This window comes from Macrosteles quadrilineatus, unplaced genomic scaffold (genome assembly GCF_028750875.1).
Source record: "Macrosteles quadrilineatus isolate MER2022 unplaced genomic scaffold, UCM_ALF_1.0 Scaffold_8__2_contigs__length_117827958, whole genome shotgun sequence".
Classification (NCBI taxonomy): Eukaryota; Metazoa; Arthropoda; class Insecta; order Hemiptera; family Cicadellidae; genus Macrosteles; species Macrosteles quadrilineatus.
In genome coordinates, this window is record NW_026542601.1 from 52,035,925 (window position 1) to 52,060,209 (window position 24,285).

The 24,285-nt window shown below is 34.7% G+C and overlaps 1 protein-coding gene across 1 annotated transcript in view; it reads right to left on the bottom strand.

The window, feature by feature from the left end:
• LOC129001602 (cyclin-D1-binding protein 1 homolog) overlaps window positions 1-24,285 on the bottom strand; it is a 35,441-nt gene extending 11,156 nt beyond the window's left edge. Inside the window, exons 1-8 of the mRNA XM_054428956.1 lie at window positions 24,104-24,285; window positions 14,718-14,780; window positions 12,239-12,396; window positions 7,193-7,293; window positions 4,056-4,203; window positions 2,415-2,501; window positions 1,711-1,884; window positions 218-411 (exon numbers count right to left, since the gene is read on the bottom strand). Of these exons, the coding sequence (XP_054284931.1) occupies window positions 218-411; window positions 1,711-1,884; window positions 2,415-2,501; window positions 4,056-4,203; window positions 7,193-7,293; window positions 12,239-12,396; window positions 14,718-14,780; window positions 24,104-24,170 (992 nt within the window). The 5' untranslated portion in view covers window positions 24,171-24,285. The remainder of the gene's footprint in view (window positions 1-217; window positions 412-1,710; window positions 1,885-2,414; window positions 2,502-4,055; window positions 4,204-7,192; window positions 7,294-12,238; window positions 12,397-14,717; window positions 14,781-24,103) is intronic.

Sequence of the window (24,285 nt, forward strand, 5' to 3'; positions counted from 1 at the left end):
CCTTAGTGAAATTATAATCATTGGTGACTCAAGTTAAATTTTATCCTTGACTTTTGACTACTGAGGTAAACTTTAAAATAGCAACAATATGTCTAGTTCTATAGCCAAAGCTTGCAGGACCGTTGTTAAACAACTAATAAATCCCAAAAAAAGCTGTGATAAAATGGTTGAGTGCAGGTGAAATTACAAGCGTTTATACAAAATAGATTTTATTTACCCCTCGACATGGCTGGAGTTTAGACATAGACTAGCAAGTTGAGGTACTGCAGCAACACTCGGGTCAACTTTCTGGTGATTGTGGCTGATGAATTGTTCCAACTTGCTTATGTTCTCTGAACTGAAGGCCAGAGCAAAATGGGTCCCTTTCATTGTCGTCAATAAAGAACGCAACACTTGCACTAGTTTTTCTGCCTGCAATAGAAAATATATTCTTACCAAGTTTGTGTGAAACAATTAGGGTGACAATTATTGTAAATCAATCATAACCTAAATAGAAGATTTTAAAGATTTTGTATATAATATGACTGCTTGATTACTAAATAAATCTTTTGAGGTGGATTCTTACTATTCTTAGTGACTCTCAAAGTTTCGAGCTTATGTAGAAGTCTATTTGAAAATAAAGTATTAATTGTAATGATTTAAAACAACAAAGCTGTTTTTCAATTCAAGAAACATCAGGGTATTGATTGACCTAAATCTTTTATGTTTTAGTTGATTTTCAATTTATTATGATGAAAAATTTTTCCGGCAATCACACGACATCAATTTATTTTACAGTCAATGGTAAAAATCACTTGTTTTATATACTTAGATAAACATTGTTTCGACAATGTGTTTAAATTAAAACATCCAATAATTTTTTTTTCTAAATTCTAATTTACATAAAATAAATATTATACTAATATTATTAAAAGTTTATTTCACTGTTAAACTATAGTTTGCTATTGCCACATAACATTGGGGATTAAGTTTTCGTAGGAGAGAGCCAAGTAAAATAATCAGTATTTGATCGGAACTATTTTCCTCTACATATAGTTATCTTCAGTGTAATCTTTGCTCAATATAGTAATAACTGATGTTTTGATGTTTTTCCCTTTGTACTGTATACTGTAATAATTTGCTGGTATACTGTCGATGGCTGGTTATAAACACATCTTTCAAGTCTTTTGTTTAATTTCTCCTTGTTATTTAGGTCACCCAACGTAGTTACTTGGCAACCCACAAGGCCAATGTTAGATTTTCAGAGGTAGTGGCTGTTGTCAATCATGTTTTTAGGTCAGAAATAAATTATTTACAACATTTGAAGAAAATAGCCATAGCCGTTTTAGAGATCATTGTGTAAGCATATATACATACATGCAAGCAAACATTGCTCATCTTAGAGTACAGGATAACACAAAAATATCTATTATTATTATTCTAAATAATAAATCAGTGTGCTTAAAAATATATTAATTTAACAATAGAAAAAATTTCATTTCACACTTAGAACACAAAATTAAAACTTAAGCCATATAATATACCTTTTTATCCAGCCAAAAAAATGTCATTACAAATCTAATCTTCATTTAAAATATTGACATTTTTCCAAACAGCCAGTTGACCAAAGAATGTTTTTGACTTTCGGACCAAGCTAAAATGTACATCAATCTAAAATAGCTTTCTATAACTTACTACAGATCCTCACCCCTTTTTTTATAAAACCCTCACCATTTCATAAACTGTTGGGAAATCCACCGGATGGTAAAGTTCTGAGACAAAATTGTCCAAAGCTGGGCTCACTGTAGACCCGATGCTGGCCGCGACATCCAGGTCATCTGTGCTTGCTAATGATCCTTGCTTTCTTACTGCATCTCTTAACCATTTGACACAAACATGTGTTACCTGAAAATGATACACGTTTGTACAAGTTTGTAAATTCAACAGGTTTTAGAAAATCTTCTACACTTGGATAGCTGAGGGGTTAGTACTCGTCTAGTAATGAAAAAGTACTGTAGTAAGTTCAATCTTGAAAATGTCAAAAACTGTTTGATAGATCAATACTGGACCCAGCTGTACATGATAATTGGGCTTTAAATTAGTCATGGCTAAAAAATAAGCTTATCTTAGTAACAAAGCTGTCATCTCAATCCATTCAACACTCATTCTTCCCTCATTATATGCACACTCTTTTTGTGTCGAAATAATAAGAATACAAGCTCAGATTTGTTTTTCTATTTGTATTAGCAAATATCCACTATTTTTCTATTTGTAACTATGTGTGTTTTTTTGTTTATATATCCTGCATTGTAAGGTGTATTTAGCCAAGAAAATAATTTTCAAACATCAAAAACATAACCAAACAAAACAAGTGATTGTTATTTATATCAGTATACAGTACATAAATCATTTTTAAACAAGCACTATCTTGTTACCTTAGTTAGTCCTAATGCATTTTTTGCCAGCTCTCGCTCGGAGTCTGTCCATGACTCATCATTCCCCTCATCGTCTTCTTTTAATGTCTGAAAAAAAATTTAAGTAGAATATGAATACTATATTACTGATGTAAGTTGAGCAACATAACAAGCAGCCATTTGCATGTTGTCTCTGGAGGTGCTTTAAGAGTTTTGTACTCTCGTAATAGTATATTACATTAGAGATTAGAGCATCGATTATCCAAATGCCGGTCTTCCAAAACGTGGGTAAACCAAAACTGTTGCCAAATATGGTAAATTCAAATTTACCGCCACACCATGTTAGGAAAGCAGCGCAACGCTTTGCACAAAACTCAGTGAAACAGTGCTCGTGCTGTCTTGTAGGTATCACAAATCTATACACATAACCTCACATGGTGATAGTAACATCAATGATAATTTTTTCAAGGAAGAGGCATTTTTTGCTTGCATTTTGATACAGTAGGCTATAGCAATGTCAGCAAAAAGGGGACGTTTTGTTCTTTGGATATTTGACAAACTTAAAATAAATAATATTAGATTGACTAAAAAACTGTGCAAGTGGTTCAAGATTAGCTTGTGAGTTTGGTGTTGAGAACTCGACAATCACTGATATTAAAAAGAACAATGCATCTATTACAAAGTTTGCGTCTGTGCTGAACAATGAGGATGAAAGCCTGTAAAGTATACTAGCATAGTATACTATGCTCAATGCTGAGCTTATATGCAATGCTAAGTGTGCTATGCTTTATTGCTCTATGTACAGTATCTAAAGAAGATCATTGTGATATGGTCAGATATGACGAAGATCTTGTTGATATCACCTGTGCTGATGATGACAGTTGCATAATAGTAAATTAAATCTTCTACAATAATTGCTAATGTTGTTTGTAGCTCAAATTGTAACTTTATGCCAATATTGATGGATTCTAACTACGCTTAACAAATAAATAATGCCATTTTACACTAAGGTTCGACTATCCGAATGATCGATTATCCGAACACCTCTCTGCCCCAATTGTATTGCATAATCAACACCCTACTGTACATTACTAGTCCGGAAATTATTATGTGTTTACCGGATGAGTGTGGTTGGTCTCTGGGATTATTATACAGGTACAGTTTTTTTGTCAATTGTCATATTACCTTTACCTAACAAAAAAAAAAGAATAATTGTATATAATGATGTCACCGACATACACACTTAACAATCCCAACTAATAATCTGTCTGAGAGGTTATTTGTTGTTTAATAACCAATCACTGTCACTAGAAAATTAGACATATATTTAGTATTTATATAGGGATTTGTTTCTATAAAACTAAGTATATTGAAAATCTTGTTAGGTTAGTTATTTATATTTCCACTGTTATTAAAATATTAGACCATGTGCTTAGTACAAAACAATAAGTAAAAATAAGTACTGTATAATATTAATAAGCTGGTGTCCGGCAAAATTCATAAATCTATACATTTACTAATATGTAAGTTAATAAAAACCCATTTGACTAAGCAGGCAATTTTTTAGACAAAATCCAAGCTCGGCAAGTCAACTTGAACAGAGTAGTGTGACCAAAAAAGAGTTTTAAAATATGTAAATTAGCGGAAACAGAATTGTCTTACAGTTTCCAACTCCTCCTTGGCGTCTGAGGCTAAGTTTACTTCATTGGCCAAAACTTGGAGAGTGGCTTGTAAGTTATCCTTGGGAAGGATGTCAACAGCACTGCAGGCGTCCCAGAACTGACCGGTCAAAGTCAGTCTGTCTTTCGCCCTAAAATTAAAATGGATGGATAGATCTTCTCTGCCTTATAGGCCTAACTGACAACAGATATTTACTTTTAAAAATAAAACCTCTCATTTACCTCCAGAAATACAGCTAAACCTTTTAACTGCACAAAGTTTAACCTAAATTCAGCTTAATCGTACCCATTACAAAATTGAAATAAATTCAAAAACATTCAAATTCAAATTAGCTGGTTAATGTGGAGTGTCTGGTTTGGCACAGTTACTTGGTTCGGCTTGGCCAAGGGAGTAAAATGGAGCAAACGATACATGTCGCAAATATTTGGAGAGCGGTAGCGAAAGTGTTAGCAGAAAAATAGGTTATTCAAAACAGCTTAACCCTCATTATTTTAATTAATCGGAATTTTACTGCAAGGATATAGAAATACTAACTAACTGATGTAACAAATATGAATTTTATAAATAAGGTAATCCTTATCATCCATTGCCTATATATTTATTCTAGGTACTTATAATGTTAAACTTGACTAAAAAACTTTAAAAATTAGAAGGTCTTTGTTAAGTTTGTACAGTTGGAACCACAGCCAATCTGTCATAATGAAAATCCGTACTAATCAGACTAATAGCAAAAAGCGAATAAAAATCATCAATACATTCACAATAATTTCCCCAACTCCAGAGAAAAACGATAAAAAGAAAAAGAAAAAATATTTACATACCACAATAAAAATATAAAAAACAATGTCAGATGAGTTTTTTTTGTTTTTTTTTTTGCAAGAGGTTGGCAGCCTCTTTTAATCTTGCTTTTCCCTGTCCAAAGCTATGGCTATGGCACATATCTAGCAAAGCAAGGGGTGAGCTGGTACAGTACAAGGGTGAACTGTACGTATAAAAAGTAGCGGCAAGACCAGGATCCGAACCCACGACATCACTGCCTTGGCCTCCTAAGTTCGTGGCGCTACCGACTGAACCACTGATTCACCATTTAGTCTCGTCAAACAAAATCGGTTGTGAAAAAATAGAAAAAGCACAATCAATGCTCACTCGTGCACTCATATCAGCAACCATTAAGCACCACCAAAATGCAAATCTTGTAATAATCTTCATGTGGATGTTAATCTATTGGAAATTGATCCTCAACCACAGATCCGACTTAAAGGGAGCCGACTTAACGACGTAGGCCTAGCACTGTATTCTGTTTTTAACAAATCCAGAGTGAAACTACAATTGATTGGTATCCCTACAAGAAACATATCAAAGAATAAAATAATGAAATAGGCTACCTTAATCATTTCATTTCACTGCGGCATCACATCACTGTGTACGAATTTTAAGCTGAATGAAGAGTGAGTGCATGATTGAGTGGATGACTTGTAGAGCTAATAGCAATGTAACTAAGATCAGCTGTTTCTCTAGCCCAGATCACTAATTTAAATAATTAAAGCTCAACAATCAAGGACAGGAATAAATAGATAATGAAGGATGAAGAGCAAAGATTGTGATCTAAATAATTAATACGCTACATGAAACTTTGTCGGTTGAACTCCTCCACCATTTCTTAACCGATTTTATCCATTGACGTCTCATTGGAAAGAGCGTGTCGCGTAGATTTGCAAACTGGCCTTACATTTTTGAAAACGTCCCTTGGGCTCTGCCCCAGTGGCTTTGAAAGTTCCCATGTTATCCTTATGGAGAACATAATTGTTTACATTTTGATCAGCTGTATAATTTAATTGCTGTTATTTATTTTTCAATTCAATGAAACGCATTGAGTACATTTATTTACTATTTGAGTTTGTGTAAACATAACCCCCAAGATGGATCGTGTTAAGTATGGTTGTATCTTAAATTTATGTATTTATCGTTGTTTTGTGTCGCTATGAAGGATCGTGTTAGCATGATTATAACTTAAATTTGTGCGTTTATCGTTGTTTTGTGTAGCTATAATTAGTTTATTTGTTGTTTTTTCTTTTAAATGCCTCCAACGCGACGACAACGAAACATAGACAGGAGGCGTAATCGTGATATGTGACCGCAGCTACAGAACAGTGGCGCGTAATAGGCTTAACTCATCACAGTCAGCACCTGACCCTAGACAATCTCAACTATTAGGTTACAAACGCGCCCTAACACTACCCCAAAACGACTTTTCGTTCTCAATTGGCCCTCTATCAATGACCTGTGTTGCCTGTGTGCATTTTGAGAAGGAGAAAACCGGCTGGAATGCTTTAGGTTTATCAATAACGAAGATAAACATGGTCTGAGTTACACACAGGTAATCTTTGAGTTGACTCTTTTAAACTCATTGTGAATATGATATTCGTTTTGAAATAACTCTGTCATGTAATTATTACTTTATTATTTATTTTATTTAACATGACAAAAGATATTGTCAAAATTACTAATTTATAATTAGTAAGCAAGAAAGAATAGTTGATTTAATTTCTTATAATACCAAGTTGGTATGAGCAGGATAATTTCATTTTTTAAGTTGTCAGTCCTGTAAATGCAAGCAGTCCAAAAATCATACAGTACAGTTCAATCACTCTCTCACTTTAACTGTGCTACTTTAACCATGTTGATGCCAGTTAGCATCAGATCAGTTCACAGTGCAAAATTAATATCATTTAATATCAAGTGCAGTGCAAGATACATATAAAGTAAAATAGCAAGATATATTTAACTAAATTGCCAGTATGCAATATGAAGAGAACCACAAAAAGGGGCCCCTGGACAATAAATTTTTAAATGGAAAATACATGAAGAGGATTAGGCCTAGTGAAAACCAATGCAACATCAAGGTAACAAACATCAGTTAATATTTATACAGTCCACTTATAAACTCTTTCTTTTTGTATATGGTTATTACAGCCAAAACATAACAAACTCCTTTAATACTTTGCAATTGCTCGAATTCGAGCAACATGTACACTAGTAATTTATTATCAGGTGTGTCAGCTGTATCATTATCAGGTTATTGTTATTGTACTCAAATACAAAAATAACACTGTACTCACCCTTTTTCTGTTAGATTGTGTAACGATTTTACAAAGTCAAACAAGGAAGACATAATGGAAACCAGAGATGATGTTACAGCTTTGTATAAAACAGCTCCCTCCTGAAATTACAAATTCAAATTACAAATTACAAAATATGTAGCTTTTACCCATAGTCAAGGATCTTGTTTAGACAATAAGTTGGAGAATGCAGAGAATGATTTGTAGGATGCTCAGTTTAACTTTAAATGGATAAACCTGTTCAGAGACTCCATTATTTCTTTTCTAGACACTGTAAAACATATTACATTCATGTTTAAGCGTATATTTTATTTGATTATGTGTTGTATTACTTGTTTGACTGGGACGGGTGGCGTCGTCCTGTAATCCAGCTACTAGGAGGTCACGAATTGTGGATATTTATAGGCATGCACTGTGGATGTGATACTCCCTGGTGTGGATTAATGTCCGCACGAGTGAGTACTACGACTATCCCCAGTACTATCCTGATAATTAGACCAATACGTATACCAAGGAAAAAATGTGGTTCGGATTCCACTATAAACTGTAGGTCCCTTAGTTGCCATTATGGGCTATTAATTAACAGCTGTGTCTAAAGAATGTCGGCCTTAGTCACTAACAAGACTACAAGATCGCGCCACTCATCCTACACTCATCTCCATTCATACTTGGCTTAAAATACCTACTATGTATGGTCGCCATTTCATCGAACAGTATTAACAGTATTATCTTACTGAAATAAAAAGCCTGAAATAAAAAAAAACTGTAATAAAAAAACATAGCCTATGGCTATTTAAAGAGCAAAAAATTCTTTTGAAAAATACATAAAAATAACTCAAACTTTACAGACAATAAAAAGAAACCAAAATTAATAGCTGAAATTAACTTTTGGCGTACTGACTGTTATGAAAAGAAATGTTTAGAAACCAAATTTATATGGTTTTATTCAACTTAATAGTCAGCTACATTTTACATGAGAGAATTGCACAAAACTGTAAACATTACATACATAAACAAAACAGTCTTAAATAAAACAGCTGAATAAATATTTGACAGTACAAAAGGAATCATATTACATAACATTCACCCCATCTTTTTTTTTAAATGTAATCCCTTAGATAGGTGGGAGGTCTTCGGACTCTAGTGGAACGACGCAGGTTTGTTTCTTCGTTATCCCTCACAGAAGTTGGGGTCACGGTCTCATGCAGAGGGGATGTTTCGATTTCAGATTGAATAGAGTTCCCAATTTCAGGTCGAAGCAGATTTGATTCACGTCTCAGGTCTTGAAGAGCAGGATCTAGTTCTTGACTGGGATTTTCCGAAGTCACTGGCTCATCCTCTTGTTGGATAGCTTCAGGAGGAACAGCGAGATGTCGCACCGATACCAGAGCCTCTCTACCATCTCTATACTTGATGCGAGCATAGTCTGGATTAGCCTCTATCAGCTGAGCTTGTTCCACTAAAGGTTCATATTTGTTATTTCTTACATGCCTTCTCACTAATACTGGTCCTGGATTCATGAGCCATTGAGGTTGAGAGGTGCCATAAAATGATCGTCTCTGGTGTTTGAAAAGTCGTTCATGTGGGGTCTCATTCGTAGCTGTACATAGTAACGAGCGTATACAATGCAAAGCTTCTGGCAAAACATACTCCCACTGTTCTGTCTTCAGTCCCTTGTTTCTTAGAACAAGAGATACAGTCTTCCAAATCGTTCCATTATATCGCTCAGCTTGAGAATTACCTCGAGGGTTATAAGGTGAAGATCGGCTAGTGGCGATTCCTTTAGAGTGTAAGAAATCACTCAGTTCTTTTGACATGAAAGCAGAACCTTGGTCGGAGTGGACAAAAGCAGGCATACCAAAGATGGTGAAGATTGATGTAAGTGCTTTGATAACAGAAGATGCTGATGTGTCCGAGCAAGGAATGGCAAACGATATCTTGAAAACTCATCAACAACCGTGAGTATGTATTTATTCCTTGTCACAGATGGTATTGGCCCTTTAAAATCAATGTTAAGTCTCTCGAAAGGAGCCATTGCATGGATGAGTGTTGATGGGGTTTTTTTGGTAGAACCGAGGTTTCACTTCCGCACAAACAGAGCATGAAGCGGTCATTCGCCTGACGTCTTCGATAGAGTAAGGGAGATTTTTACTTTTTAAGAAATGAACCATCCGTACTATTCCAGGATGCCCAATGTCACAATGAATTCTACGGAGTTTTTCGAAATCTCTACAAGAGATGGAAGATGAAACTCGTGAAAATGCATCTGCTACTACGTTTTCCTTGCCAGAACGGTACACTATGTCATAAGAGAAAGGTGCTAGTTCCAATCGCCACTTTAAAATCTTGTTGTTCTTAACCTTTCCCGCGTGTTTCTGATTGAACATATATGACACAGATTTCTGGTCTGTAATTAATTTAAACCGTCTTCCAATCAGGAAATGCCTCCATTTCTGTATTGAATCGAATATTGCGAGGGCCTCTTTTTCCACAGCAGGTAGATGTTGTTCACTCTTAGTTAGGGTTCTTGAAAAGAAACATATTGGCCTTCCAGCTTGTGAAAGGGTAGCCGCTATAGCTGATTCAGATGCATCTGTTTCTACAGTAAATGGAATATTCTCTTCAACTGCAGACATACTGGAGTTCGCTATTTCTTCTTTTAATGTCTTAAAGGCCAATATTTCTTTACTGCCTACTGGGAATGATTTGACTGTAGTAAGGCAATGAACCTTTTCAGAGAATTTAGGAATCCACTTTGCGTAATAGGACAACATGCCAAGAGCTCTTTTAAGGCTTGCATTATCAGTTGGAACGGGGAAATTCAAGAGTGATTGCAGGCGGTCAGGATCAGGACGCATGGACATGTTTTCTACAATGTACCCCAGAACTGGAATGCTGGTCAACGAAAACTTAGATTTTTCTTTGTTCAGGGTAAGATTATACTTTTTAGTTGCTTCCATGAATCTCTGTAGGTTTTGATCGTGTTCTGCTTGGCTACGACCACAAATAGTTACATCGTCCAGATAAGCAAACGTGTCTAGTAGATTTTCATTTTCTATAATCTGATCAATAGTTCTTTGAAAACACGCCACACCATTAGTTACGCCGAAAGGAATTCGAGTGTATCGGTAAAGTCTCCCATTAGCTTCAAATGCAGTGAATGGTTTATCTTCATTCCGAATAGGTATTTGGTGATATGCCTCCTTCAGATCGATTGTACTGAACACTTTGTATTGAGCAAGCTTAGAGACAAATGATTCAATGTGAGGTAGAGGGTAGGCATCAAGCTGTGTGAATTTGTTGATGGTTTGAGAGTAGTCAATACAGAGACGTCTCTTGTGCCCATTGTTGACCACAATCACTTGTGCTCTCCAAGGTGATTTACTCGGTTCAATTATTCCTTCTGATATAAGCCTACTTACTTCACTTTTTATGAACTTACTATCATCTTCAGAGTAGCGGCGGGACTTGATGGCTACAGGCTTGACGTCATTAGTTAGATTATCAAACAGTGGTGGTGGTGATACTTTAGCCCTAAGTAGATTGCAAACATTGAAGGGTGGGCGTTTACCACCGAAATTCAGCTCCACAGCAGAATGTTGCCGAAGGATGTCATGTCCAATTACAACATCGGCACATAAATCAGTTAAGATGAGCAGCTTTGTCAGTGGGTATTCGTGGCCATCGTACACCATGTCAACAATACAGTGGCCAAGAGTTGATGAAACATGACTTGTTGATGCCATCGATATTTCATGCTTTGTTGGGTATTTAGAAATATTGAATCTTTTCACAGTAGCTTCAGATATAAAACTGTCGGAACTCCCAGTATCAATGAGTGCATCTACTGGTTTGCCGTTTAACATCAGTGACACTGTAGCTTTTGAAAGACATTTTTGTGAGGCAGCAACAAGAGAAGAAGACATTGAGTTTATTTTTGTCTTATCACTTTGAGTTGTTTTACCCTTAAATGTCCTACTTTGGTTGCGAGAATTGCAAACTGTTGCCCAATGGCCTTTCTTGTCACAAATGTTACAAACTGAGTCTTTGGCAGGACAGTTGGCTCGAGAGTGTCGTGACCGTCCACAAAAGAAACATTTTTCTCTTCTTATCGAGGATAATTGGTGTGAAGACGAATCAGAAGCTGCCTGAGAAACATTTGTATCAGTAACATCAACATCTTTAGGAGTTGACTGAGATATAGAGTTACAAGGGCTTGAAATATATGAAACCGCCTGATTTTCAGCTGATTCCAAGGTAATGGCTTGATTATAAGCTTCTTCAAGAGTCAAAGTTAGATTTTCAAGAAGTCTTTGTCGAATGGACTGTGATATTAGTCCTCGAATGAAAGCGTCTCTTATGTACTCGTTGCGATTTTCATTAGCAGTGACAGATTTAAAGTTGCATGCTTTACTAAGTTCTTTTAGTTTTCGAAGATACTGATCAATATTTTCTCCAGGTTCCTGTCTTCTAGTGGCCAGTTGATGACGTGAATATACCTCATTAGTAGGCTTTATAAAGAGTTTGTCAAGAATAGATATAGCTTCAGTATAAGAATCAGCCTCTGAGATTATTTCATGTATGTTGTAGTCCACAAAATTAGTTAGAAGTTTTAGTAGATCATCTTCTGCAGCACATATTTCTTCCACAAAATTCTTGAAAGTGGTTTTCCAATGTTTCCACTGACGATCAGAATGGGGATCATTAGGGTCTAAAGATAGGCGCTCCGGCTTGAAGAATTTATCCATTTAGATTTCTTGGAATAAACTTGAATAGAAAAGATAGAATACAACTTGTATAGAAGAACTTGTAATAATATAGTTAAAAGATTAAGTTGAATAAATTGTTATGAAAAGAAATGTTTAGAAACCAAATTTATATGGTTTTATTCAACTTAATAGTCAGCTACATTTTACATGAGAGAATTGCACAAAACTGTAAACATTACATACATAAACAAAACAGTCTTAAATAAAACAGCTGAATAAATATTTGACAGTACAAAAGGAATCATATTACATAACACTGACATCGCACTGAACTTACATCTGGTGGTAGCACCATGAAAAATTCTTTCACCATGTTGTAATGTTGGGACATTGTCTGCAGCATGGAGTCCAGATCAACCTTTGATGGGAACGGCTTTTTACCACATATGAAGCCTATTTTCGTAACTTGATTATTCAACGATTGTACTGCAGCTCCTGTTAAGAAAAACTTTCACTTAAACTAGGTTTAATTCTTCAAATGTTTAAAACCAACATTTAAGGAAGTTTTTTTTTTACCAACCGTTATCATTAAACATGATAACTCGTTTGTGTATTGACAAACTCTTTGTAACTAAAGTTGCAGAGAAGAAGAAACAGTTGTTTTAAAAGTCTGTAAATGGTACAATTCGTAAGAACCAAAAACATTAAATGTTTGAAATAGTAGCGGAAAAACCTGCCCAAAATTACAGATTATTTCTCATTTTGTATAGTTGAAAATCACCTGTCTTGTGTCCCTGAGTACTCGGTTGTTTTTAAATGTTAAATGTTCGTCAATCAGTGTGCGTGTTCGTGTGTGTTTTATGTACTTATATTTTAAATGACAACCTTCATAAGCGACACCTTGTAAATAAGGTATGGCCTGAAGATGGTTCCTAGCTGATCCGAAACTATAGTTGCCACAAGCAGCAGTTTGGGTTACTGAATGCAGGTATTTAAACCATTATAAATATTCAAACGTAATCCGGAGGCTAACAACTCTTGAAAATAAAATCACAAATTATGCCATAATCGCAAAAATAGTCACGGGTGTTGAGATGATCACGGATGTTGCCGCGATCCCAAGATATTATCACGTGTGTGCCGTAGTTGCAAAATTGCAATCACATGTAGTGCCGTGATTGCAACAAACTTTCACTAATTTTTCCTCAATCGTCTAAGGTACTCAGTACGATGCTTTAATTTTTGCGTTTTAGTGACCGCAAGTAATTATTACAACCGTGGCCACGACCACGCTAAGATACATTCACGGATGTCCGACATCGTGAGAAATCATAACGGGTGTGGCCGCAATTGTGGGAAATCTTCATGGATTTTTCCAAGGTTGCTGGAATTCACCACCGATGTTGCTCCAATTGTAAGATATAATTTTTGCTATCACAAACAATTGTCATGTTTGCAGAAGGGGTTGTAATACACTAGAAGGGTTTAATAAGCGAGATTTCTTTTATGAGCGGCAAGTTTTGTTCTAAAAATTTGAAAGCCTAATGATCAAGTTCAGCAGGCTCTAGTTTAAGAAAATCAAAAAGCTAACAACTTTTCTGAGGGCTCATCTGGCAAGCTATTATTTATTACTGTGACTCAGCTTAAATCAACGTATGGTTAGTGTTTGTTTTAAACTCTTTGATTTTTTCATCAAGATAGTGACAAAAGACCCTACGTATGTATATTTTGTCTAGTAAAAAATCACAAGCACTAAGTATGTGGCTGTACTGGGGGTTGCGGCAATATCATTTAGATAAAGTCAATTGGTGATAGATAGGTGGGGTTTCAGGGACCTTGAGGACATACAGGTTGTTCATAAATGGGTGTCACAAACTTCAGGGGCTGATAGTACTCATCAATCTAAACAAAAAAGTTCACATAAACATAAGTAAAAAAATGGTTTAGCTGCTAGCTGCCATTTTGTATTTTTTACAAAACAATTTATATCTCAAGAATTATTTAAGCTACAGAAACCAAACTTTGCACATACATTTATTGTGTCAAGAGGCAATAACAAAAAAAAAATATCTAATTTCCTTTTAAACAAAATGGCAGCCATTTAAAATCGTTAAACTTAAATTACCTACTAAAGCGTGGCTGGTTTTATGAAAAAATGACAAGAACACTTTTATTTAGCATTTTCAAACGTGTTTTCTCCTATCAAATGAAACCAAGTAGAAAAAGATCGAACAAGAAGAGCTGAAATATCAGGATTTTTAGTTTTAAAATAAGGCAAACCTGACTAGCCTAGCCTTATTCTACCCCATTTTATACAACTAAAAATTGTAATATTGAGGTATAAATTGTTTTGTAAAAAATAGAAACCGCCTAACTGCTGCATAAAATTTTTTTGTCTTATATTTAGGCCTATATGAACTTTTTTGATTAGATTGATGAAAACTATCAGCCCCTCAATTTTGTGACACCCCTTTATGAACACCCTGTATAGTCTTGTGCTCAAACAGTACTGTAGACCAGCTTGCTCCCAGAGCTTTAGTGTTACGATAGATCTCAGAAATAGACGGTTCTATGAATCTTTGTTAGCTAAACTAGGAGGGGTAGTTATAAAGAACAGATTACTTGTAGGACAACAGGGCCAACTAATTTTAAGAGTTAAAGAGTGAATTGCTATTTATAAATTTAATAAGTTTTCCAGTTTTTCCCCATCTTGTAGAGGTCAATTTGGATTTGTTGCACATCCCTAATTTTGTAATTGTAGCCTACTTAAGGATTTACAAAAACCTCTAAAAAGATTTTGCAATAGCAGAACTTACCAAATTGTGACCAAAATTCAGACAGGCAGAAATTCTCTATTTCTATCCTCCCCAGTTCATTTTCTGAAAGAATCACATGATTTTAAACCTAGTTTATATTAATTAAAATTATGATGAACAACTTTAAAATACAGGGTGACAAAAAAGTCTGGAAACGGCTTGATATCTTTTTAACTAAATTTGTTAGAAAATTAAAACTTTTCACATCATCTTATATGTATGAAAACTACTTTTTGCAAGCATTGCTATTTTTTGACCTTCACCAGGGGACGGCCCATGAGGAGTAGGTACACAATCTTTAATGTAAGCATAGATTGATATGCACGTCATTTTAAAGATCTGGTCAAGTGGAGTTCATTGCCGGAAACCGCGTCAAAAAAGGTTGATCCGTTACAAAATGGTGGCAGTCCAAAGTTCTTGCGGAATATACCTGCAGAGGCCTTAGATTTGGTAAATACTCGTATTCAACATTAGCCGGGAAATCTGAAACCCGTTTAAATTTGTTTTGAAGATTGAATAATATTAGTCTATGAGCTAGTTGACTTTAAAATACAGTTTCAGCTCTCAAGCTAATGTTTAATACGAGTATTTACCAATAGTAAGGCCTGTGCAGGTATATTCAACAAGAACTTTGGACAGCCGCCATTTTGTAACGGATCAACCTTTTTTGGCGTGGTTTCCGGCAATGAACTCGACTTGACCAGACCTTTAAAATGATGTGCATATCAACCTATGCTTACATTAAAGATTATGTACCTACTCCTCATGGGTCGTCCCCTGGTAGAGGTAAAAAAATGATAAAACTTGGAAAAAGTAGTTTTTATACATGTAAGTTGATGTGGAAAGTTTGAAATTTCTAACGAATTTAGTTATCAAGAATCAAGAATCAAGAACTTTATTGTCATTGACCTTTTACAAGGAATAGACATAGTCAAAACTAAAACTATAAAAACTATAAAAAATACAGTAGTAGGTTCTATATTAAAAATCAATGTCAACATTAGAAAGTAAATATTCTGTTATACAATAAAATGGATTTTTGGTGAGCCACTCAAACATTTTTGACTTAAACCTATTAAAAGGAACCAGTTTGGCTGCCAGACCTAATTTATTAAAAAACCGTATAGGCCTACAATTTATTTTATGGCAGTTATGTGTTTTGGCCAATCTATGGGCAGGGATTTCTAGATTGGATTTGCCTCTTGTATTGTAAGAGTGTATACTATCTCTACAAGCAGGGCCGGTTCTAGGAATTTTTCAGAGTTAAGCGAACACCCGAATCAGCGCCACTTAGAATTCCTCCCCCCCCCCCAAACCATGAACATAACTTAACCGTATTTGTGAATTTTTTCCCAATAATTTTGGGAAGAATTTTTCAATAAGTTTAGGTTAGAAGAGTACTTGCAATAAAAGACTGTTTATTATTCGCAGAAATTTAACTTTTTTACAATTTTACTCATCATATAAACTTTAGCAAAACCAAGGCCATACAAAAAAAGGCTTTAATGCTAATCAAGCATGAGTCACGATAGAAGACGGCAATGACGTAATGTTTGCCGTTTGTGATCAGCTGCTTGTGTTAATCTTTCCTTGAAAAAAAAAATAAATAAATACCTAAATCATTGCCGTCTTCTATCGTGACTTCTTTGGGCTGAATGGGGTCGCCACCAGATGATTTAAACAAAAATCTACTCATTGATTTGGCTTGTTTTTTATCTTCCTCTTCCAAATTCGCCTTACGCTTCCTATAATAAGTGCCAGACGGTTTCTTTTTTTCTGCCATTGTTTTCTTAGTACCTATCGGCTCGCAAGATGTTTTACTCATTCATTCAGTTTATACTTTCTTCTTATTTAATGCGCTAATTATATATTAAACTTTAACCACTCGTAATCATATACTTATCAACAATCATGAATCATCAAAACAATGCCAATACGATACCGATACGGTATACGTATACAACTAAAAGAGTGCAATACAACGTAATGCTCTGCTCTAGGATCAGAGCCAGAGGCAGAAGGGAGGGAAGGGAAGTTTCATGTTGTGTCAAGTGGCGGTGGGGCACACGGGAGGGACGATGGCTTAACATAGTGTCAGCCAGCGTTCGCCGCTAGAACCGCTAAGTCGAAAAATTTTAATTAATCTTATAATTTTTAGTAATAAAATTAACTTTTTAATTATAAAATTAAACTGTCATAACCTAACCTAACCAACCAAACTTGCTGATAATATAAAAAAGATATAAGATAAAAATCAAATAAAGTAAAATCTTTGACAAAAAGTCAGCCTCTCGACGGGTCTTGAAACTCGAGACCTCCTGATCACTAGTCCGATGCGCTATCAATTATGCCACGAACGCCACTGGAATCACATTGTCCCGTTACGGTAATCATGTCGCCTCAAGAGAAGACATTATAGCCACTAGAGATATGACGTCACCATACCTTTAGCCATCGTCCCTCCCGTATGCCCATCCGTGACAAGTGGCGCTCATCGATGTATAATATACATCGATGGTGGCGCTACGCGCTTGCTTATCTCGAGCATGAGCGAGTCGTGAAATGAAACCCACAGGCGCCGCGCTGTACGCTGCCGACTTGCCGAGCGTCAGCTCACTACAAATCGAAACTGCAAATGGCATCGAGTCCTTCAGTTGTAGTGCTGTACAAATATACACATTTTTCAAGTGCTGTTGGTACAAACAGAATAAATGCCTTTATTGTGGTGCTTTGAATACTTGACCTCTGAGCAAAAATAAACAAAATTACGTTGTTCACGTAAACAAAAAATTGTTCCGTTGGCGCCACGGCGCCACTTTTTCGTGGCGCCATATGCGGCCGCGTAGTTCGCGTATGGGTTAAACCGGCCCTGTCTACAAGTGAATTGATGTAGATTAGCTTTAGTGTAGAGGAGTATGTGAAAAATATACAAATTTACTACAGTCAAAATTTTAAGGTTTATAAAAAGAAGTCTACAGCTATCCACAGGGCCAACCCCACAGATTGTTCGTATAACTTTTTTTTGCAATAAAAGAATTTCATGGGTGTGGGGGGAGTGTCCCCAAAGTATAATCCCGTAAGAAATATGCGATTGAAAAAAACCAAAATAAGTAGTCCGAAGGTATTCATTACTAACAAAATCTCTGAGTTTCCAAATTAGATAATTTACTCTGGAATTTTTTTTTACGTGTGATTTCTATGTGTTCTTGCCAATTTAATTTTGAATCAATTTGGAATCCTAACAATTTTACTGATTTTAATTCATTATCAAGTGGGGATAGACTCAAAAGAATTCTCTGTGTTTTTTCTTGACTACACATCAATTTATTTGAGGAAAACCAATTTAGTGCTGACGTTATTGATTCATTAGTAATTAAATCAAGCTCATGGATATCTCTATGTGTTGCAATCAAAGTTGTGTCATCAGCATACACAACAGTGTCTACATCAACATTCTTCGGCAGGTCGTTTATCGAGATTAAAAACAAGAAGGGTCCCAAAACTGAGCCCTGTGGAACACCTACTTCAACCAATCTTAAGTCAGAATGACTGCCTCCAACAGATACATACTGTTTTCTATTGGTTAAATAGGATCTTAAAATGTTTAAAGTTTCACCTGTAATACCGTAAAATTCAAGTTTTTTGAATAAAATATTAAAAGGTACAGAGTCAAATGCTTTTGTAAGATCAAATAAAGTTAATGAAACAGTTTCTTTATTTTCAAATGCATTTAAAGATTTATTAACTACTTCTAAGACAGCTGCAGTTGTTGATTTACCCTCACGGAATCCAAACTGTGAATTTGTCAATAAATTGTTGTTTTCAAAATATTCATTAATTTGTTTATGCATGAGACATTCAAAAATTTTGGAAAAGATTGGCACTATTGAAATAGGACGATAATTACTAGGAAGATTTTTATCGCCTTTTTTATATACTGGAGTAATTTTAGAAATTTTTAGAAGGTCAGAGAAATAACCAATTTTCAGACATTGATTAATACAAAAAGCCAGAGGTTCACTTATGAAATGAATTATTTGTTTGATGCTGTAATTTGAAAACCAGTAATGATCCATAGTTTTTGAATTGGAAAAGTTAGCTACAACATTGTTAACCTCTTGCCATGATACCTCCCTCCATTGGAAATGTAATTGTCCTATAGGGGGAGTCCCCAACAACTCATGCGCAGGTGTGTTGGTGAGAGGAATTTTGTTTTCTAGCTCATTAACACATTCAATAAAATAGTTATTTAGATTATCAGCATCCAAAACCTCAGATTTAGTTGATGTAGGAGAAAATTAATGTGATATAACTTCCCAAGCAGCCTTGCACCTGTTGGGGGCCTTATCAATATACCTTTCAAAAGCTTGCTTTTTGGCTAGTTTTATTTCACGATTGTAGGCCTTTTTACAATCAATGTAGGTTCTATAGGCATTTTCCAAATTATTTGAATTATGTTTGAGTAAGCTCTTATAAATAGAATGACAAACAAGCATTTTTTCCCTAAGTTTCCTTAACTTTTCATTATACCATTTAAGTTTTCCTTTCTTATGTCTATTGTTTTGTTTACACTTAACTAATGGGGAACTGCAATGCCACAAAGATACTATTCTCTTAAAAAAATTATCAAATAGTTGTTTCTCATTTATTCTACCCATTTTATAGTCCATTATCATTTCCCATTTCTCTTGTACCAATTGATCAACAAAGTATTTAATATTACTTTCATTTTGCCTTCGTATTATTTGTTTTGTTCCTCCTGTTGAGTTGTTACATTGTTTTATAGTTTTCTGTAAAAAATCTAATATTAAAGGTTCATGGTCTGCAAAACAACCTCCTACTGTATTTATGTTATATAAATCTGATGAAAAGTTTACAATTATATTATCTATGCATGATTTTCCCCTAGTTGGTTTTTTATTTGTACAAACTAAATTTAGACTTCGCAACAGATTGGCAAATTCAATAGATGACTTTTTTACCATTTTTATCATTTCTATGTTAAAATCCCCTACAATAGCAACAAATTTAAATGACTTTAACAGCTTTTTTACAGCAAGCTCAAAATTTTCCAGAAACAAACCAATATCACCATTAGGAGATCTGTAAACACTTAAAACTATAAGAGCATAATCAATTATTTTGATACAGCTAAATTCACAATGAAGCTCAATGGAAAATAAGCTAACATCTATTTTGGTAACCGTTAACCCCTCTCTTAAAAATATTCCTACCCCACCATTTTTTATACTCTTCCTACACATGATATCTGCAACAATAAAATCTTTAGGGACAAAGAATTCAACTTCCAGCTCCTCTAGCCAATGTTCAGACACACATATTACAAGCACTTGCTCTATGGCACAAAAATGTTCTAATTCTAATATTTTGTTCCTAATAGACTGGATATTGACCTGTAAAATTTTTAAGTATTCTTGATTTGCATTGTTATTTGTTTTAGCATTATTATTTACAGTACAATCAAAATCATCCATACTTACAGCTAATGTATTATTTATTTCGCTATTTCTAAAAAAACTTCCTCAATTTGTTCACCTAACATAATACTATTTACAGTGGTATTTTCTATATTAATTTGACATTTCGATTTACTGGCTTCCTTAATATTTACACTTGGGCTGATCACAGCAACCCCCGCACAAACACCATTACTCTGCTTTAGTGTCTCACTGTAAGTGAGAACACCCGGAGACAGCAGGGTGCAGCTCAGTAGTTGGGGATGTAATGTTTGCAGTGTCTATGTTGGCTAGATCAGCAGAATTTGCAAGAGATTCAGAAGACATGATGTTATGTTGGGAAAGATCTTTTGAGGAATGGTCTCCCTTGTCAGAATCATCAAGACGAACAGCTTCGGAGTCATTTGGGCAGGTTTCTTGATTGTTGGAATTATGCGACTGTCTTGGGACACCCAAGGATTGTTGTAGCGTCTTAACAAATTCAACATATGAAAGGCCATTTCTTAGTTTTCTTGTTGACATTTCTTCATAAACTATGACGTTTATGCTAGCACCGGTAGACCTTAAAAATTCTTTTATGTTGTCAATAAAAATGGAGGGTGGAATCAAGTCCCTGACACATCCCATTGGTGAACAATATAATGTTTTTAATCCTTTTTTTCTAAAATCCTTTATCAACTGTTGAAAAGCAAGCTGGTAGTCAAATTTTGATGGCTTCTCATAAAACTTGTTTTTAGTAGCTAGTCCATAAACAAAAACACCTTTATTTGACCTTTGGCATGTTAAATGTGAGTTGATGCGGTCAGAAAGCAGAGGTTTCCCAAAGTTATGTTTGAAGCTTCTTGCGACACCAGCACTCATACACCTCTCACTCGAGAGGTCACGTGAAATACAGTGAGCAAAAGCGGTTTGCTTGTCACCTCCAGCTTGTCTTATTACCTGATTCATGTGGGATTCAATTACTTTTATTTTATGTTCATTGGAATTTGGTTGCAGTGTGTTTAAAAATTGAATTATTGAAAAGGCCAGCTTTATTTTCCCTTTATTATTCAGATGCATACCATGTCTAGAAAAATGTTTCCGTTCAAAATGATCAAAATCAATCAAATGTACTTGGTTAATTCCAACAACCAATTCCCTAATATAGATATTAAAAGATATTAAACCGTTTCCAGACTTTTTTGTCACCCTGTATATGTAAATACAGTAGAGTCCCGTTAGTCCGAAATGGTTGGAACCGGACCCATTTTGGAGTACCAAATAAGCCTATTATGAATTAAAGGTTTTTTTTATTTTTTAATTTTTTTGGATTTTGTTTCTTGGGACGCTAGGCACGAGCTCGGGGTTGTTTTTCACATTACTTTAGGCTAGACTTAGGGACTGCTGCATTATCACTTAAATAAAATCCATTTGTGATTTGGCAAGATTGGAACCCGAGTCAAAAATTAAAAAAAATTACGGTAATTAAAAAAAGGGCGAAATATGTACTAAAAATACTCTATAAAAAAGTCTATCTCGCCCAGCCGCTACAGAATACTTTGACCAGGTACAGCTAACTGTGTTAAGAGTTAAAAAAAAATTAATTAAATAATTAAATTTAAATTTTTGGTTTTGGATTAAAGCGGACTTTTGGATTACCGAAGTTCGGATTATCGGGACTCCACTGTATTGACAAATTAATTTATGGCAGCCTATGAAATAATTTAACACAAGTTAAATCGTTAAACATCCCCCTAAATTAATCTAACCTGGACAGGACACATGCGCAAGTTGCACATGGAATACTCATTCCAATGCAATACTCATTTACCTTTCAGATATTATGTTTGTTTGAGACAGAAGTTATTGTTAGGCTAGGTGAAAAAACTATTTATTTACTGTTAATTAAATTTGTCAATTGTATTATCTTGTCATGTACAGAGTGAGTTACCTGTACCATAAATCCAACTTAATCAATCAACTTATTACTAAAAGTAGCAGAGGCAATCAAAATCTATTTTCATAAACGGTTTCCTCTTGTAACTTACAATCTCACTATAGTGGGTTGGACAGTATAAAAATGTTTAAATAGGCTACCAGAAAATGCTTGACAAAGCAGATATAAAAGTACTCTTTGCAGGTTTTAGTATCCAGGCTATTTTATAATATCCAAGATTTTTTTATGTACTTTCATCCTAATTAAAATCATTTTTCTGTTAAAATACTGTAGGCTAAAAGTGTTTCACATGTTTATCGTTTATTTCTAGTAATCTATTTGTTCTTATTTCCCTTATTTCTAGTATTTAAAGCTTAAGTACAGCTAGTATTTATAGCCTACTTAAATCTAATCAATTTAAAATGTCTATTCACTATGTAGTTGTTTTATTGTGATATTTTTATATGTAGCCTTATTTAATGATCTGACATGGTCTATGATATTACTGTATTTCATGTTCAATGACCAAATAAAAAATCTTGAATCAATAGTACTAGGTGTACGCTCATTCTTCCCGTATAGGGGCAAAGATGGTAAATAAGGGGAATGAGGGACAGAATAAACAGGTCAGTAGTACTCTAATAAATTACTGGATCCAGCAGGCATGGATCCGCATAGATGCTCAAACAGTGTTTTGCAGAGCAGATCATTTCGAGAATGCCAGATATCTTGGTGCTGATGTGGTGAAGGTCTGGCCCAAACTCATAGTATAAAGGAACGTTTATATTAATTCTAGCTTGCATTTCATATAGCGAGCGAGTTACTATGCAAGTATCGTATTACAGATCAAATTCCAGTAGCGTAATTACATTACTCTTGTTATCATACTGGAATAAAAATGCTAGTCGCAAGTGATGTAGTTGTATGGCAAAAGTTAAGTATCAAAGTATCCATGTATAATCAGCAATCTTGTTGGTCTTATCCTTATGTAATCGCTGTGTATAATTTGTTTATATTTAGTACTGTAGTTGTTTATGTTTAGTAGGTATGCATAATGAGTGAACTCATTCCAACTATGTAGGAAGAGATTTGAATATTGTTGAATTTTGCTTGAAAATTGTAGGCGTTTTTTGGGGGGAAGAAAAGAAATCTATCCCCTCCACTTGAACCAACCATAGCAGACCAAAAAACGGGGATGCAGAATAGCCTACTACCCCCAAAAAACCATCCCCCCCCAGGTGAAACGATAACTACGTCACAAAATCTGCCAACTAACCAATATGAGGAGCCGTGTTCGCGACTGAAATACAAAATCAAATCTCAAAATCAAACAAGCATCGGAATAATGTTAGTTACTTAGGCTAAGTTAATACCCTATTTCTTAAATTTTTTTATCGTTGATTTACGTTTTGGTTATTTTTTTGTTAGTTTTCATAAAAAACTTTATAAATAGGCTAACTTAAGTTAGTTGTAAATAATGTTTTTTGATTAGTACCGTAACCGTGTTAAATGACGCTGTCAATTCCACTTTGTGGGTAAAAGACGAAGGAGGAGGTATAAGGTGATAAATTGTGTTTTTGTTTTTAAAGTTATATATTTATAATATAATATACAAATAAAACATAAACAAAAAAATTTTGAAATCAATGTGTATAATAGAAAAATTATAATTTACAGGTTAGTTAATCGATATATCTAACCGAACAAGTTTCGATATATATCGTTATTCATCAGATAATAAACCGTCAGTCGTCAGGGTCTCTATACGGAACTGCAGCTACAAAAGAGGACGTTAAACAGACAATTTATAATACAGTCAAATAACCTTTAAGTTAAGGCTTAAACTTACGATTTTTAGGTTATGAATGGACCATAATCATATAAAGGTTATTAAATGGTTTTCTAGGGATTCATTTAGACTTTAGAAAGAAGGTCCAAGTCAATTTTCAAATCAAGGTTTTAAAGTTATGTATGCCTAGGTCTAGGTTACTTACGTTCAAGTTTTTCTTTGTCCAATTTTATACGATCGCAGACAGCATTAATCAGATTTACCCCGGACATTTTCAAGATTTTCTTATATCCACGGTATCATAAACGTGCACACCACGACCCTATGATTAAATTAATGTTAAAACAACCTAAAAGATAAAAGATTAGGTACTTCGGTACTTCCTAC